Source organism: Atta colombica, unplaced genomic scaffold (assembly GCF_001594045.1).
Source record: "Atta colombica isolate Treedump-2 unplaced genomic scaffold, Acol1.0 scaffold13, whole genome shotgun sequence".
Taxonomy (NCBI): domain Eukaryota; kingdom Metazoa; phylum Arthropoda; class Insecta; order Hymenoptera; family Formicidae; genus Atta; species Atta colombica.
Window position 1 is genome coordinate 2,504 of NW_017259217.1, and position 17,694 is coordinate 20,197.

The 17,694-nt window shown below is 34.8% G+C and overlaps 1 protein-coding gene across 1 annotated transcript; it reads left to right on the plus strand.

Annotated features, from left to right (window-relative positions):
- Positions 1-10,210: 10,210 nt before the first annotated feature.
- Positions 10,211-14,563, plus strand: LOC108684235 (putative transcription factor SOX-15; the record flags this gene model as incomplete). Its single annotated transcript, XM_018188458.1, has 7 exons — positions 10,211-10,227; positions 10,648-10,664; positions 10,917-11,139; positions 11,410-11,606; positions 11,872-12,089; positions 12,340-12,649; positions 13,841-14,563. Coding segments are annotated over 7 exons (1,530 nt in total), but the record flags the coding sequence as incomplete, so codon positions are not given.
- Between the last annotated feature and the right edge of the window lie 3,131 nt (positions 14,564-17,694).

Consider the following 17,694-nt stretch of genomic DNA (forward strand, 5'->3'; position numbering starts at 1 on the left):
AACACGATGGATTGAATAACGTGAAAATGTACTACGCATAGAGAGAACACCGTAGTATCAATCATGTAAATGTACATTGTTGAATATTAAAGGAGCGACTCAGTTTCTTAAGTTAAATAACATTTTGTTATTTTTAACACACTTCCATGTGTGTCAAAATGTAAATCGATCTCGACTCATTTCTGTAATTAGTTTCGAAGTAAACAACATTCATTTTATTTAACGTATTTAGTAAATAATAAATTAAATTTTTAGTCAAATTTAATTTTTTTTTTTTTTTTCAGTTAAATTGTTTAACTCTATTTTAGTTAAATTAGTGATGCATTGAGTAGAAGCAGTAAGGACCTGAAATGATTAAAAATAACTTAAATTAGGTATAATTTGATATTATGATAATTTAGTATATTTCCTTTTATTGTAAAACTGGAATGTGACAACATTATTCTTATTGCAAAAATTGAAAATTAATGTGTATATTTTTGCTAATCACATTAATAAAACATACACATAAATTATTAATCATTTTGAAGAAATGTCGAATATTTTTGGAACAAACGATATTTCTTCGAACATATATAATCAACGTTATAATTTTTAGTGTAAATTTTTTTCATGAATTGTGCTACAAATGTATAAAAACCTACGCGTTGATCGCGTTGAACGATTATTGTTATCGACTCGTTTATAATCTCGTCCCACATCCAGGATGAATTCACACAGAGATTATTTTTTTCATTTTTTTTCAATTCAATTTGATAATGAAGCTAGACTCTGCCTTCAATTAAACTTGTTTATCCTTGTTATGCCATCTTCTTCGTTCTCTTTTCTCTTTCCTATGCCCAGACCTCAACCGCGGAGAGAAACGTGTTCCTTTTTCTACGGCGATGCTCGATTAATCCGAGACAAGATCGGCCTCTCGTACGATCACGAAACTCATTTGTTTCTCTATACCGTCCGTACACACGCGCACATTAGTAAACTCGTTTCGATCGGGCGCATTTAAACCGCCACCATCATCATCAATCTGGCAATCATCGACTAGTAAAGTTGTTCGGCGATCGGCTTGATCGTGCAAATCGGTTTAGCGCAGGTCGGCTACGCGCCTCTCGTTACATTGCGAGAAGCCGCGTGGTATTTAAAAAAAAAGTTGCGCGTAATCGTGGTTGTATACACTTCTCTTAGGTATCCGCCAACCAAGTCGGTGATGTTGCACCCGGTTAAATCTCTCCGAGCGAAACCTCTTTATGCACGTTCACCTTCGATCGATCGTAGGTATCGACAAAAGTCTTGTGCGAGGGCATTACGCAGACGGCAGAAGACGTAAACAGGAGGGAAGCCTCCTATCTAGCCGTAGTAGGCGAAGCAACATAACGAACCGCGAGACAAGATCGGGACCAATAATTGCGCATACATATAAAATGAGGCCGGGCGAGGAGATCGTCGGAGAAACGAACGAGTACTGTAATGCATGCTCTCTCTCTTTCTCTCTCTCTCTATGATCGAAAATATACCCTCGACTATAGCTATAATACGAAAGCTACACCTAAAATTCTAAAGCATCCTGTTTGAAGTACAGAATGCAAGTGAACCTCCATCTTACTCCGGATTTATATAAAATTGATTTTGTTAAAGTCCTGTTTAAAAATTTAGCTATATACAGATCTGAAAATAATGTTGTTAGACCATCAAAATAATTATGTATTATTAGGTTACTCAAAACTGATTACTAAAATGGCAAAATTTTTTGCAGCATTGCTTATCGTGCTTGAGATTTTTATGTAATATTTAAATGGTTTAAATAAAAGTATTGTATTTTCAGATCTATATTTAACTAAAATTTTTTAGATATTTCAGAAAAATAGTTCTTTCTGTGTAGATATAATATTAGGTGTGGGAAAAAGTTCGTGGCGTTTTTTCTAATAGTAATGATCACCTAATAGTAATAAATCTTGAGTCGTAAGAAATAGACGGAAATAATCGATTATTTATTCTTCTTACATTCGATTGTGATTAATTTTTCACGGTTATGAACTTACATCTTCTGTAGACTCAAGCTTATGATGATAGAGAAAGATTAAAATTTTTTGAGAAGAGAAAAAGATTTGGGTTCAAATCCCGGAGATAATATTTTTCGCAATAAAGTTATTAACAGTTTCAACATATTAACATATTTATAATATGATGTTTGATGGTAGTATCAAAATATTAAATTGCTTGTCAATTTAATTCGCGATTAATAGAGTAATTTTAATTTTGCGTTTATAGTCCGGAAAAACAATTCAGCGCGCAGTTCTAAAAAGATACAAGTACATATATAGTGTATATTAGTAATTCAAGATTAAATTATTTAAAGCAATGAAGATCCAATTTCGATCGGAATAGGCATTTTTCTAGTACTGATTGTGTTTCTCACATATGCGGTCTAAAATAAAGATTCTTAATATTGATTAAAATTTTCTTTTTACTTTATATAATTTAGAATCTTACATAATATCAATTATACAGATTGTACAACTTAAAATTTTCGTTTCGAATCAAAACGGTCCGTTGTTGTAGTAAAAAATTAATAATAATTTAACGAGCGCGACAAGATACACATATGTTGCATAAAAGAATGAAACTCCTTTCAAATACGTTTTCTTAATTTCGACGGTATCGGACTGTCGTGTTTCACGTGCATCACCCTGTATCTCCCATCACGCGTTGTTACATTGTATTATCCGTATACATATGGTCACACGTACATATGTATCCATCTGCAAGAAGGACGAAGGAACCGACGGGTTGGCTAAGCTAAAGCAATAATAAGCCATAAGCGCGGTCTCTGCATAGAATGCCGGGTAATGAGGTGGAGTCGAGAGCGGAGTCTGGCCGCACCCTTACCTTACCTTCCGACGACGCTTACATGATCGACCCACCTATCCTCGACGACGACGACGACGACGACGACGACGACGATGAGGACGAGAACGAGGACGAAGTCTAGCTCCGCGCTCGGTTTCGCTAAGAGATAGAAATAAATTATTATATTTATGAAAATACACGTAAGGACGGGCGAGAGGGCGGATAAAGAAGCAAGAGGGGGAGGAGGAAGCCCTCGAGCGTGGACAGGCTCGGTCGATTCATCCGCGACTCTGACTTTTGTCCCTCTCGTGATCTCCAGCATGGATCGTCCGCACCACGCCTATACAAGTTGGATCGGAAAGAAGAAAAAAAAAGGAAAAAAAACGATAGATGCATGATATGATAATTCACGCTCGCATATGATACTTTATGATGTACGGAGTGATTTACAAGTGGACGAGTGGGCGAATTTGATTAGGAAGCGCGAGTTTCGTTTTTCTTCCGTCGCGAATCAATACGAGAAAAATTCGATATTAATAAAAGTAGCGCAAAAGTCCGCCATGTTGAACCTAATAATCATCTATTCGTGTTGCTTGTATTCAGTCGTCTTCGCTCTCTCCCTCCGTTTTCCACGCCTAAATATATATTTATCTCATTTAAAATAGAAAAATTTATGCTTTTCAAGCAACGTGAATGGATCTTAAATCATATTAAAGAATTACTAAGCACTTATTGGATGACAGACTAATTAGGTCCAAGATAACAGTCGGCTCAGATAAGAGAAATGCACTTCTTTTATTAATATAGAGCTTTAGACGCGAGAGAATTAACGAGATTCCGAATTAAAATCCGGATGCAGAACTCCTTTTCCGCGAAATTACGCGGAATCATCTATCGAGATTTCTCACGCCGATTTATCCGTCGTCCCTTGGAACTTTCCTGCAAAGTTCGGCTGAGATTCTTGACGCGGTATATCGCTTCATTCCCTTTCATCCTCTCGGTGAAAGAACGATCGCGGACATATCACTGTCTTTCCGTTGGCAGCGCGGAAACATTTCTTTTGCGATTTCGTGATACGTGTCTGAAGAACAAGGCGCGACTAACGCGTCGCTTTTTCCGGTCGATTCTTCGCGGAGAAAATCCGAGACGAATGTTGGAACGTCGGCCTGTCTTCTTTTCTCTTTTCCTCCTTTCATGTCCAAGTTATACGGAAAGTGAGAATTAAAGAGAAACAATGTTAACTTCCTTTCTTCTCATCATCTTTCGAGTTGAAGATATCTTATTAATCCTCAATATCCACATCTCAAAAAAGTTTTTATCTACTCATAATCGGTGGGTATTTGTAATCCAGCGTTTTTTTTTGCTTGTATCTCAAATTGTAGTGCATTGATTTTAACTAAGTTTTTTTTTAATTTATTGTTTGAAGACTGAAAAAAAAAGAATTTTTTAGTTAGAAAATCTAAAATGTCGCGCAAAAGATTTTTGTAATAAGTGAAAAGGAACCGAAAGAAAAAATGTCTAAGAAAATCGAGGAAGTTACGCTAATTCTTTGTGGATGCTAAGGATTAAGATCACACTCGTCATTATTCAGATAGATAAATTTCCCTTTGTACCTCGAAACCAGAGGTTCGTCAGGATTGCGTCTCCGTAAAACACGAAGGAGATGACTCGTCCACGTGTCTGCTATTCGAGTCGGTCGTACGCACGTCGACGTGTTACGAGACGAGCTTGAATGGCTCGGCTCGACTGACAGACACCATGTGGAGCCAAGCTAACATCTTTGTCCTCGCAAGTGGACAATTGTCACGACGTCATCATTAGAGTCGCGACATCGACGTAAAAAACTTATGAAATTTTTGCGAATATTCTTTCACTTTTAGTTCAGATGGTGAAAGAAACCCATGTTTTTGCGCCTATATATTTCTAATTAACTTCCAATGAAACATATACTAGATATCACCATTTTGATTTGAATTGGCGTTTCTTCATTATTCTTTTACTTATATATTTTTGTATTTTTTCTTAATTATGTGTGCTTACATTGTCATTTGAGCTTAAATTTTGCATACTACACATTTATTAAATATCAAGCTATATTTATTTGATACAAGAAATGATACACTAATTTGATTTAACAATCATTTTTTTTTTATTGAACAAGTATTTACTTGCTGTAAGTAAATGTTTAGTTGGCAGTATTGAACTAAATATTTATTAAAATTAACTATATTTTTTTCTCAGTGTAGGAACTACAGGTTTTAATGCTTTTTTTTGTTAGCAGTGCATAGTCTAAATATGTCTATTTGATCTGACATTCACGCAGAATTGTACAAAATTCGTCTCGAGAACGAGCACGCAGTTGGATTTCTTCCATCATGATTCAGCGTGCATCAGTAAAAATTCGATTAAACGTTTAATTTTACGAAACGGTCGACGATGTTATCTGTTTTTTTTTTTTTTTTTTTTTTTTAAATCAATTGATGACTTTCCGATCTTTGTCGAATTCGGAAAAACGTTTCGATCATAACGGACCCCTCCCAGATCGCAATGTAGTACCGCATCGACGCCTCCTGCATCTGTACAGGTGAGAACGCGTCGGTGTGCGCGCGTCGGTGGGCGAGCACACACCAGTGCCGAAGGAGATGAGATACATCACGGGACGGGAGACGTATTATTAATGGTGACAGTGGGCGACCCAGGTTGGGCGGGGTACCCGCGCGATGCGCGGTCCCACCGAGATGTGGGCCTCGCTCCGGCCCCTCTTCCTCTCCTTGCTTCGACTCTTCTCGTCTTTTCTGCGTCGCATCGTTGCACACGCATCATTTGTACGATGCATTGCGATTTTCTACATATTTTATATCGCATTTCGTGAATTTTCAATTTGAACAGTCAGTCGCGCCTTTTCTGGAGCCGAGGGAAGATGTTGGTCGTCATTCAAATACGAACTTGATGCTGTACAAGAAATCCCCTCCTCCCCTCCCTCTCCCTGCTATAAGAAATATTATAAATTAATACAATGTCATGGCTTATTTCGAACTATAATTAAATTAACTTTAATATAATTAATATAATTAACAAATTAATAAACGTTAATTAACAAACGTTAATTATATTAATTTAAAGTTAATTTAATTATAGTTCGAATGCTAATAGAATAAAAGTTAGTCATGTTTCTATGTACATTAATTGTTCCAAAGACTCTACGCTTAAATTTAGCCTACGTAATTTAAAATGGAGTAAAAAAATGCTCGAATATTTTCTTGAAAATTAACACAATGTCGTGGCTTATTTCGAGCTATAATTAAATTAACTTTAAATTAACTTTAAATTAATATAATTAACAAACGTTAATTTAATAAAATAAAAGTTAGTCATGTTTCTATAATCTACGTACATTGTTCCAAAGATTCTATGCTTAAATTTAGCTTACGTAATTTAAAGAATATTAAGAAATATTATAACCTGTTTTTTTTAGCTGAATTTCTTATGTGTGAAGCACATGGTTCATCTTTTCTTTTTTCCTGTAACGTGAAGAGAAAGACAAGAAGGAAAAGGGGTGTATGGTAAAAGGACAGATGTAACATTGTGCATAATGAGAGTTGAATATAATTTGAGGCAAATTTCTAACTAGTAGTAAATTTCTAATAATGGCTTTATGAAATTTCTAACTAATTTCTTATTGGTCACGAATATCGTCGTTGAATTAGAATCCTAGATATAACAGAGAAACGCAATCGAGCATATTTAAAGGTTATAATTAATTGTCTAAAGAAAAAATGGCGATCTGCATCAGATGACAGATTTACATCTGTCATTCTGCAAACGGAATGCGATTCCTATAACAATAGTTTTTCTATTGACTACAAAGAAATATTGATTCTCTTTGGAAACTACAGTATACATATCAAGATTTAAAAATCATGATACTTTCTGAAATTAGAATCCTAGAAGAAAAAATGGCGAAACCAATTAGAAATCGGGATAGCGCTTCTCTGTTATAGCTAGGACTCTACTTTGAATTATTGCGCATCGCTGAAATTGGTTCACTTGGTCTTCTTATATCGTGGAACACTGTACAAGAAAATCAACTCAAAGAACAGACCCCATGTTGATCCAATATTGAAGATTTATTGGTAATTTGTACGTGATTAAAGTCGGCAAACAGGTTGAAGCATTAAGCGGGCGCTAACTAACTTCGCGGCGAAGATCAATCGGTCGGTCGGTTATATTCTAAATGTCGCGTGCGAGAAGTTTCTCGCTCGATTCTGAAAATGTCACGTGCCAATCCGCGCGCGAGTGTACCGTCCGCGATCATAACGAAATTCCTAAAGTGCTTGCTGGGCAGCACTCGGGAATGAGAGAGAAAGAGACGAATGGCAAAGTTAATCGCCGATCGCTGGCCGGGTGAATTACCGACGGGCGCGTACGTAAATCACCGCGGAATTGTTAATTAGGCGGTATAACGAATGAGCTTTCTGGAAAATGTCAACGCGCGGCTAAGACATCACGGCGAAACGGGACGCGCGATTCTTCTTCTCAATTTCTCAACGACTCGGAGACTCTCGATTGGGACCTTTCGACACGCGCGATTTCGCTCGCTGGCAGTCTCGCAATTTGTCGCGATGCCCGACTAGCTAATTTATAATCTCTTCGCTAAGATGGAACTGCGCGAGTCGATAGAAATCGCGAAATGGAAAGCCTATTAGCATCGAACATTCTTACAAAATATCCATGTTCGCTATGTATATGCGACGAAGCATAGAGTTTAGTGTGGAGATTAAATACCGAGATGATTTCGTCAGCAATACCAGTTATCATGTACGCCTTTATTTTTATAAACTCGCGACGCTAAAAATTGTTAACAATGCCGACATGTATCAGAAAGAAAGCGGCCGATTTTTGCTCAAAGGTGTAAGTAAAGGGAATAGTGTTTTCTGTAGATTTTGATCTGCTGGATACAATAAAATTAAAAAGTTTGTAACCTTTTTTTACCTTGAAAATTATGCAGAATATTGAAATTTCGATACGCCACATTCGTGTTCAATTTTCGAAGTATTTTCCAACGCTACGAACTTTTTAATAATTTTATCGTATCCGGGAAGTCAAAATTTACAAAAAACACTATTCCTTTTACTTATGTTTACACTTTTTTTAAAACAGAAATTAGTCCTTTTTTAACATTCTCTCTTCGTAGAAGAATAACATAACAATATAATTTTTCGGCGACACCAGTCTTGCCTATTTAAGAGAGAGACGCGCGCTCCATTCTCCATTGCTCGATTCAACACACGAGGATCATGATGAGTAAACTGACTCGACAATTCGACCCAGACGCACCTAATTCGACGGCGCGTAGCCCGCTTTTGCTCGAAATTAATGAAGTCGTCCGACCGGACCGCGGCCTAAGCGCAGTAAATTAGAGGAACACGCCAACCATTAGAATACTTAACGAGGACATCACGGTGGGACGCAGCATGCGCGGGTGTGATGATGAATCACCGCCAGGGATAACTCGCCGCTCGCGCGCGCCCAAGAATATTAAATTAAGTGTACTTATTGTTAGCCGAAAACCTCATTCGTGTCCCCTTTGCCGGATAGTTCTTCTCCAGGTTCCTCTTTTTTTCTTTTTTTTTTTTTCATGCGAGAAGCTTGAAGAGTCGACTAGCCGGAACCCGAGAGAAACGAGAAGTCGCTAGACGGGAGAACTTTGTCGAGCGACAAAAGCGTTCTCCTCTTTTTCGCGAGAGTTCTTTCTTTTCTCTTCCTTTTTGTCTCTCTTCGCTTTCCTTCATCGCAAAAGTGTTCTCGAGAAAACTGAAAGCACCGTCGCGACTGTTTATTATCAGTGAATAGGGCGGAAAGATTCGGCACGACAAAGTGCGATTTCGACAACGATCGATTTGCACTCTTTTTTTTTTCTCTCTTTTTCTCTGCCCCTCCTTCTTGTGCGGAGTTCCCTGGGTTAACGTTTCTCTCTTTCTCTGTCTTTCTTGCGGAGAGTTGAAATATACAAAATGAAATATGAAATAATGGTTCGTGCCTTGTGGCTGGTTGAAGGCATGGGCGCACCCATATCTACGCCCCCATGCACCTATGTATCTTTACAAGATTGTACGCATAACTATATGTATATATGTGTGTGTGCGTGTGTGTGTGTGTGTGTGTGTGTGTGTGTACATATTTATATTATACATTTATATATATTTATATATATTTATACAATAAAAAACATACTAAATTTTAATAAGTCATTTGTTTGAATAGTATCAAATAAATATTTACTAAATGTAATGATATATTTATTTGATACAAAACCATCAATTTAATTTAATAATAATTTTTTATTTAAAAAATCTTTACTTATTGTAAGTAAATATTTAGCACTATCTATTCTGATAAATATTTATTAAAATTTAGTAATATTTTTTCTTATATTTATACATTTCTTTATATACACTTTTATATGTTTATCTATGAAATGTGGTGCTATGGCTCTTCACGTGTCACTCTCTAAAATTTTTAGAATAAATATCATTCTGAAGAGTGAAATTTCACTCTTAAAGATTGAAAATTGAGCCATTCTTTTTCAATTGTCTCTTTAGAATGAGATTCCACTCCAAAGAATTTAGAGAATACGTACACATGCGTGCACACGCCGATATCCGCGATATCTACCTCGCGCTTTTTCTTTTTTATTGCGAACATCTTATGTTCGTATTAACCCTTATACCTCGCTTAATGATATTCCGGCCTACCATGTTGGCATATTGAACGCAACTAAGGCAGATTCCAGGCTTGGTCGTCGGACCCGCCGCCGTCGCCGCCGCCGTCGACCAAGCCCACCTGTAAATACGTATATCCGTACGTATATATACTCCGTGTATATGCGACGGGAGGAGAGATCATTTCTATGCTCGTTTTGCACTACGTATATTGGGGTTATGGAGAAGAGAAAGATCTCTCTCTCTCTCTCTCTCTCTCTCTCTCTCTCTCTCTCGCGAGTCGAATTAAGCGCGTCGTTAGCCAAAGGAATCGACCGATGATTTTATCAAGATTCGGGATATCGAGATGTATACATTGTGGCCTCGCCCCATTATTGTCGAAGAGTGCAATTTATCGAGAATATTTATACACACATGCGAGATTTCGCATGTATAATTGTTATATTAAAACGCATGCAGTGATGATGACTACATACGATCTAAAAGGTCGTCCAATGAATTCTTTTAAAGAACGAATAATGAAACTTTATGTTTCTATTTGTTTTTCGAGTATATTTCAATCCATCAAAGATTCCGGTTGAAATGTTTTTTCTGACTGAACAATTTTTTTAAATATTTAATGCGACACATTACTATCTGCTTTAATTATATTGAAAGATTTGTAAGTAGCATTTAGAAATATTACAAGCTTTACATTTTCAATTAAAAGGATAATTTTACAATCATCTTTTAATTAAGTTATTTATCATTTATTTCTATTTAACGTTAACATATTTGCAAGTTTTAGCATTGTCAATTTGTAAAAATATCAAAATATACTCTGTTCAACGAGAGAATGACCTCGATTTGCGCATAGCAGGCAATGTAACACTATACAACGCTATGAAGATCTACATAAAACGGGCGAGTTTTCGTCCGATCCGAAGTCATTCTCTTGAACAGAGCATAGGTATCTCTTAAAAGTTTTTTATGTAAAAATATTGCTATCTAAGATTAGCAACATATATCCACATGATACATAGATATATTCGGCAATTTATTACATTACATTATTTGTATTTTGACTGTTTATGCGGCACAGGGAGTATCGGAACACTGGTAAGGATAATTCTGTACATACTATGTGTCGCTTAGGTCCGATTGCACCAACGTTACTTCGATTTTAAGCAAGGTTTAAAACTCTTTCTGTCTCTGTCTCTTTTTGGCTTTAAAACGAGACAGATAGAGTTTTAAATCTCGCTTAAAATTAAAGTGACATTGGTACAGCTGGGCTTTAATCACTTTACATACAGTTTCTCTCTCTTTCTCTCTGTCTTTTACTTGACGAGACTTTGTTCGGATTTCTCACAGGAAAGAAATGGCGAGGACTGACACCGCAAGACAGGAGGCCTTACGTCGAGGAGGCTGAGAGGCTCCGAGTCATACACATGCAAGAACATCCGAATTACAAATACAGACCGCGACGTAGGAAGCACGCAAAACGGACACCCGGTGCACCGTCCTCACCTCCCTCGGCGACCAACACCGCGGGCAACAGGTCCAATCCTGCCGGCTCGGCGATTCATCATTCCATGTAAGTCGATACTCTGACCTGTACTTTCTGCTAATGAAGGTACGTGCGAGCTAACCGCTGCGGTTAATTGAGAGATTCCGGCGAGATTTAAACGATGAAGCGCCGACGACGGCATTATAATTTCGACGATTAACAATGTTCGAGACTTAACAATGACTTAGACGTGTTGAGTATTTGTTCCCTTAATAGGGAATGTAAATGTATCACATACTTGTGTACAATTATAAAGCGACAATGCATTTATGTATCGTGATCGAAATACATTTTAAGGTCCAAGATGGATAGTTACCAGGGCATGTCTCAAATCCCATGGGGTGGCCATTCCCCGATCTCATCCCTGTATCATCAACAGCAACAGCAGGGTATTCAGGAGTACAAATCGGAAAATAATTCGCTCTACGGCAGTCCTTATACGCCCATCATCCACACTCCGGACATATCTCCGGTGGCCAGTCCCGAGCCCGATGGTAATTTTTTTATATAAAAAATCGACCAGATACCAGATAATTGAATAAATTTCTTTAAAATCTTTGTTTTACGTAAAAGCTAAAATATGTTTTTCTTTTTTTTTAATTAATAGTACAATCAATTAAATGACTTTTTGTGACTAAATAAACTAAATTAAAAAGGGAATAATATAAAAAACAATACGATGCGATTAAAATAATTATGAAATAATGATACGTGTAAGTACAAAATGATTGAGTACAAAATGATAATTTAATCTACCAGGTGATGGTGGTCATCTGTCGTCCGCTCAAAATCCAGATCCAGAACGAGATCTGATGGAAGGTACTTCAAAGCAACATGGAGACATGTCCGATCAGACGAAACGATATACCTTTATGAGTAGTGACAATCAACTGCACGCGGGTCACGCTAGTAACACTAGCATATCATCGTGTCAAAATTCTGGCAGTTATACGGATACCTTAACATACAAAAAATCCGTACGTATTCCGCACTTTTAAGATTTCTATATTATATATATTACGATTATAATCTTCTACAAATTACATTGAACTACGAATAAAAATTTATATTTAATTATTTGATCTATACTTCAATTATTTAATTCAAATTAAATTTCTTTTTACATTCTTAATCAATTTAAACCTCGTTTGTAATCTCTTTAAGTCATGCTAAATTAATCCGTGTCAGATCAGATCGAACGACACAAGCAATTATATTTTTCATCAGGTGGGCTATTTGAATTTTGAGAGACAGTCAACGAGTATAGCCGCAGTGGGCATAGCGAACGGTATGATGGTATCGTGCAATAAGCTCCGCTCCGGTTTCGATAACGTCGGCTCCGTCACGGGCACGTTTTATCCACCAGTCGCCTCGCCGCACGATCAATCGCTGCAGCATTACAGCGGCACGCAGACATCTAAGAGCACAACGAACTATTCGATGCAACCTACCGTCGAGAGTAATTACAATCCGGTCCAATGCGCCAACAGTCGACAGCAGCCCATAGGAATCCGTGGAGCCGCTGAAAGTTGTCCCGGTAATATTTCCGTTCTCACTTACGCATATTAACCCTCAACTACATGAATGGATCATTGAAATCCGGGTGAAAGTTTTAGTCTGCCACTATTTTTGTACGGTTAATATTGCAAAGTTGAAGCGAGGAAATAAAAAAACTTGGAACCTTTCTCTGTCGACCGCCGTGATGTAATTGTTTCGTCGTTTGACTAATTATGATGCAATAAAAGTTTGGTTTGGATCCGTCAAATGTTATTAGTGCTGTATTTAAGTGTATTTAAGTGTATATATTGTCTTCTTATAATTAAAACATATTATATATATTATTGTCAAGAAAAGCATTTTTGCAAGAGAGATGACTCGCGAGAGCGGTAACTCTATTTTCTCAGAATTATAAAATTGAATAATGTCGAAATCATTATACATATATTTAATATAAAATATTTTCATTACATATTTTTTTAAAGAAGAAAATATACTCGACATGCCTCCGATATCATTTTTCTGATGTATATTCTAATAACAATCCTTTCAATCGTGCAAATAATTTTTGGAATGAATCAATATAATGTATTTTCTTTTTCACGTTCACGTTTTCGTCTTTTCAAAACACTACTTATTTTTATTTGTATCACAAAAATTTTTTTTTAATAATTGATTATTGCATTTTTTTCATAAATTGTTTTTTAATATTTTTTGACATAATTTTTTTAATCATTATCAAAATCTTTTTATGTTTTAATATCTTGATTCTATACATTTTCACATTTTATTAAAAAAAAATATTTTCTATTGAGATTTGTGATAATTACGGAGTCAATAAAAAACACCGTAGATAACTTAGACCCAGACATGTAAATTAAGATTCTAAAATGAGACATGTAGTTGAGGATTAATAAATTCAAAGGCTCGTAAATTTTGACTAAGAATAAAAGGCTCTTAGCGTATAACATAATCACGCGCGTGCGCGCAATATATTATCCTTTATAAAAAAGAGCAACAATTGCTATAAATAACAGAAATAATTTGGAATTAATTGCTTTTATATTTTTTAAAGAAAATCATTTTCTCGAGAAATGAAAAAATAAAGAAATACTAGGAAATATTTCCGAATGTCTATTCATAGCAAATATCAAAGAAATTACAGTAGAGTTCTCAATAATGATGCAATTTTATTAATCAAGTTCTTGTTCGTGCTCTTAATTTTTTATAGGTACAGTAACGCACCGATACCAAATGCATCATCAGGAGTATCAAACGGATGCGTCCTCCGGCCAGCAGCAACAGCACGCGATTCTTGGTAGTCATATCGATCCTGGTATGAGTGCCGAGGATGATCAGCAACAGACGCTCCAGCTGGAAAAATATTTCAAGTATTCTCATCCGACAAGCGTAGCACATTCGAGCCTATCCTCGCAGAATATGTTAGACAGTAATCATAATTACGCCAGCGATCTGCGTTACTACGGGGCACCTCCACAGTCTCAATTGGACATATCGAATTCTCAGTGCATCATCGACGATCAGCAGGGAAATAAGGATGCTCGTTGTTCTAATGTCGCGATCGGTCACACTATGGAACAGTATCATCCAGGACTGGAGGTATCCAAGTATACAGATCATTCAGTGACGCAACAGCATCAGCAATCACAACCACAGCAGCAGCAGCAGCAGCAGCAGAGCATGGAACACGTACCCAAGGCTGACGACGATTTCAGTGTTATACTTGCAGACGTGCGCAAGACTTGCTACAGTAGCTAGTGTTTCTCCTTTTAGTGCATAAAACGATCCACAAGTTTCGGGTTAGATTGATGTGCGAATTTCAGGGACTCATTTTTCGCTCACAATCAAGGAGAACAAGACACTTTACACATTTTACGTGATTAGTGCTACCCGAAATATATCAAAAGATTTTATCTCGTGATAAAAGATACATTCTTTTCATTAATTTTGGAAACAATATTTTAGCTCAGAATTTTCACGCGAGCAAAAGATATTGTTTGCAATATTTCATTTAATTTTCAACACGGAAAATATTTATAGTTGCAGTTTTCTTTTGTAACTCCGTCTAAGAGTATCCTCTGTGTATAAACATGATCTCTTATGGATTTCAGTACAATTGAAATTGCATTCATGCGAGTCAGTGGCGTATAATTGTCGCCTGTCAACAAATTGCAATAAGTGAAATTGCGATAAAAATATGATACGAATATAATAATACGATATAAACAATGATAAATTACCTGATATGATCAAGAATGTCATCATTTTGTTACAATGAGTATCGTTTTATTGAAATTTTTTACAAGATATTAAATTTCTTCAAGATCTCTCCGATATCTTATCTACAATCTTATACTATGAACACTTTAGGAACCTCAGAAACATAATGAGATAGGCGGCTAATGGTGTACGACTAGTGTAGCATTAAAATTGCAGAGAGAATTGTATACTCACATAGATGTCACATTATTTTGTCACATTAGTTTCATTATCAAAGATAACAGTAGCAGAGATATAATAGCGATAGCGGGAGATATTAAATTTTATATTGTTATATTAGAAAACTTTCACATGTCAGAAATATTTTGCATCAGTAAGTCTTCTCGTATTTATTCCGAGATAGCAGCATTCACTTTTGGTGCTACACCACTGTGAGCTTTATTGTCCAAAAGCTTATTTTTAATCGTTATAAACGATGATTTTATATAATGTATGTTTTTTGTTGTATATAAATTTTTCTTTTCTTGCTCATCAGGGTGACATTTTTAGCAATTTGTGCAAATTACACATCAAGTTTCGTAGAAATGCAAGTGGTGCAAAATATCTTCGATGTGTATAGAAATGTGTAAAGAATTTTGGGTAAAACTAAATTATTATCACATTATTATTTTGCTATTATTATATTACCTATATTAATTAACATTATTATTATTATTATTATTATTATTATTATTATTATTATTATTATTATTAATGTATCGTACTTAATAGAATCAATTATGAACAAACATTTACCTCCCCCCCCCCTCTATATCTTTTTCAAAGAATATTCTTCCACAAAAAAACAATACATTTTTGACGCGTTTTAAATTGTGCATATTGTTTATTTTGTCATGTATGTATCGTACACACCTATAATAGGTACACAATATATGTATGAGACACACGTACATATATATTATATTGTAAAATATATGTTGTCCATATATCTTCATTTAAAATAAATTTCTTATTGAGAAATTTGACAAAATTATATAACTTTTTTCGAAAAATGTTTATATCTCTCATGAAGTAATATATCGTAAATATATTAATCACGCATGATTAAAAACGATTGTTCAGGATTTTTTAATCGCTCGATATTATTAAAACACACATGTATGTATATTGATTCTTTTTATTAAATATATATAAAAAATATGTGTATAAGATATAACATTATGTGTAAAACTGAAATCATATTTAGTGTAGTGATATCCATAAACTTTACATCAAAGAGGGTTGATATAATGATTAAATATTGACAAATATTTCTCATTTTCTATTATATAATTATGACACTTCTTATGTTAGAAGGTTCTAATATAGCTATATATAGGGGATTTCACTCCTAACTACCTACTAATGGCAGATTCCTGAAATTATTTTGAGACTAAAATTCTAATACCAAAACGTCGAGACTATAATAATTTTTAAATTATAATCATTTAAATTAGCAAGTTATACCGTCTAAAATTTACGCGCTCAAGTATGGTACAGTACATGTTATTGTTACTAAAAATAAAAGCTAAACTGTTGCCTTTTATTAGTATCAATATAAATATTACATTGATGAAAATAAAATTACTGATATTTCTAATTTTTTATATTTATTATGTTAAAAAAAATATTTAGCCTGGACATTATATTATTAAATTTTCTCTTTTCTTATCTCAAAATGATTTCAGAAATCTGCCATTAGCAGGTAGTACGTTAAGTCTGAAACCTAATATAAAGTCTTTCACCAAATAAATAGATTTATGCATATATTAAATAACAAGCAAGTGAAAGAAACAATATTAAATAAATTATAAATATTTTATAATATCCTCTCTCTCTCTCTCTCTCTCTCTCTCTCTCTCTCTCTCTCTCTCTCTCATAATATAAATCCTTTCTCATTATCTAAAAATTGTTATTGCACATATCGCCCTTTCTAATATCCATTGTAACGCCACTATTGTACCTAAAATGTCAATATTAAAATCGATATATCAAAGTAAGACTTCAAAATTAATCTTCAAATCTCTCCACTGAATTTATATACATATATTTCTACATAAATAGTGCATTATTTACGAATTTATTCTGTCACATTTTATGTATTAATCCCCATTGATTTACACGTAAATATAATTGAGTGTGACATGTGTTTTTTATCGTAACAGCATGTGTATAAATAAAGCTAACGTCGCTTAATTTATCAATTCATAGCAGAATCAGAATTTTTACTGAGACAAAGAAGTAAAATTGATTCTTTTAACAATATATTCTTCTCTGTGAATTTGATTCTTTTCTTTGAAGTTACATTTAGAACTTAACTTCAAATAATAATCTAAAATCTTCTATTGTTTTGTGCATATTACGAAAAATCAGTAGTAAGTAGTTTTGGCATATTCATTTCTGATAATAAGGAAAAAGAGATGTTGATCTTGTCATAGAATTACATTTTGATACTTTTAAAGTCTAGAAATTTTAATTAATAGCACATTCAATGATAAAATAATTTCAGTCGCGCTAAATCCTGTCTCTGTTCGTAGTATATTGTGAATGCTTCAATTTATCACTATTTCTGCATTTGTAGCAATCAATTTCTAGAAAGATAATAGATGGCGAGGTCTATTTGGGGAATCGTGCTGAGTACAATTTTCCTCAGTACCATTATATTGCATTATACATTTCTATTTGCAGTATAATGATTGCTAATTAAGATGACATCAAATACTTGATATTTTTTTGTAAATGTTTCGTGAACGTTGGATTATAAGCGTAAGTACGTATATATATATATATATATATATTAAGAAA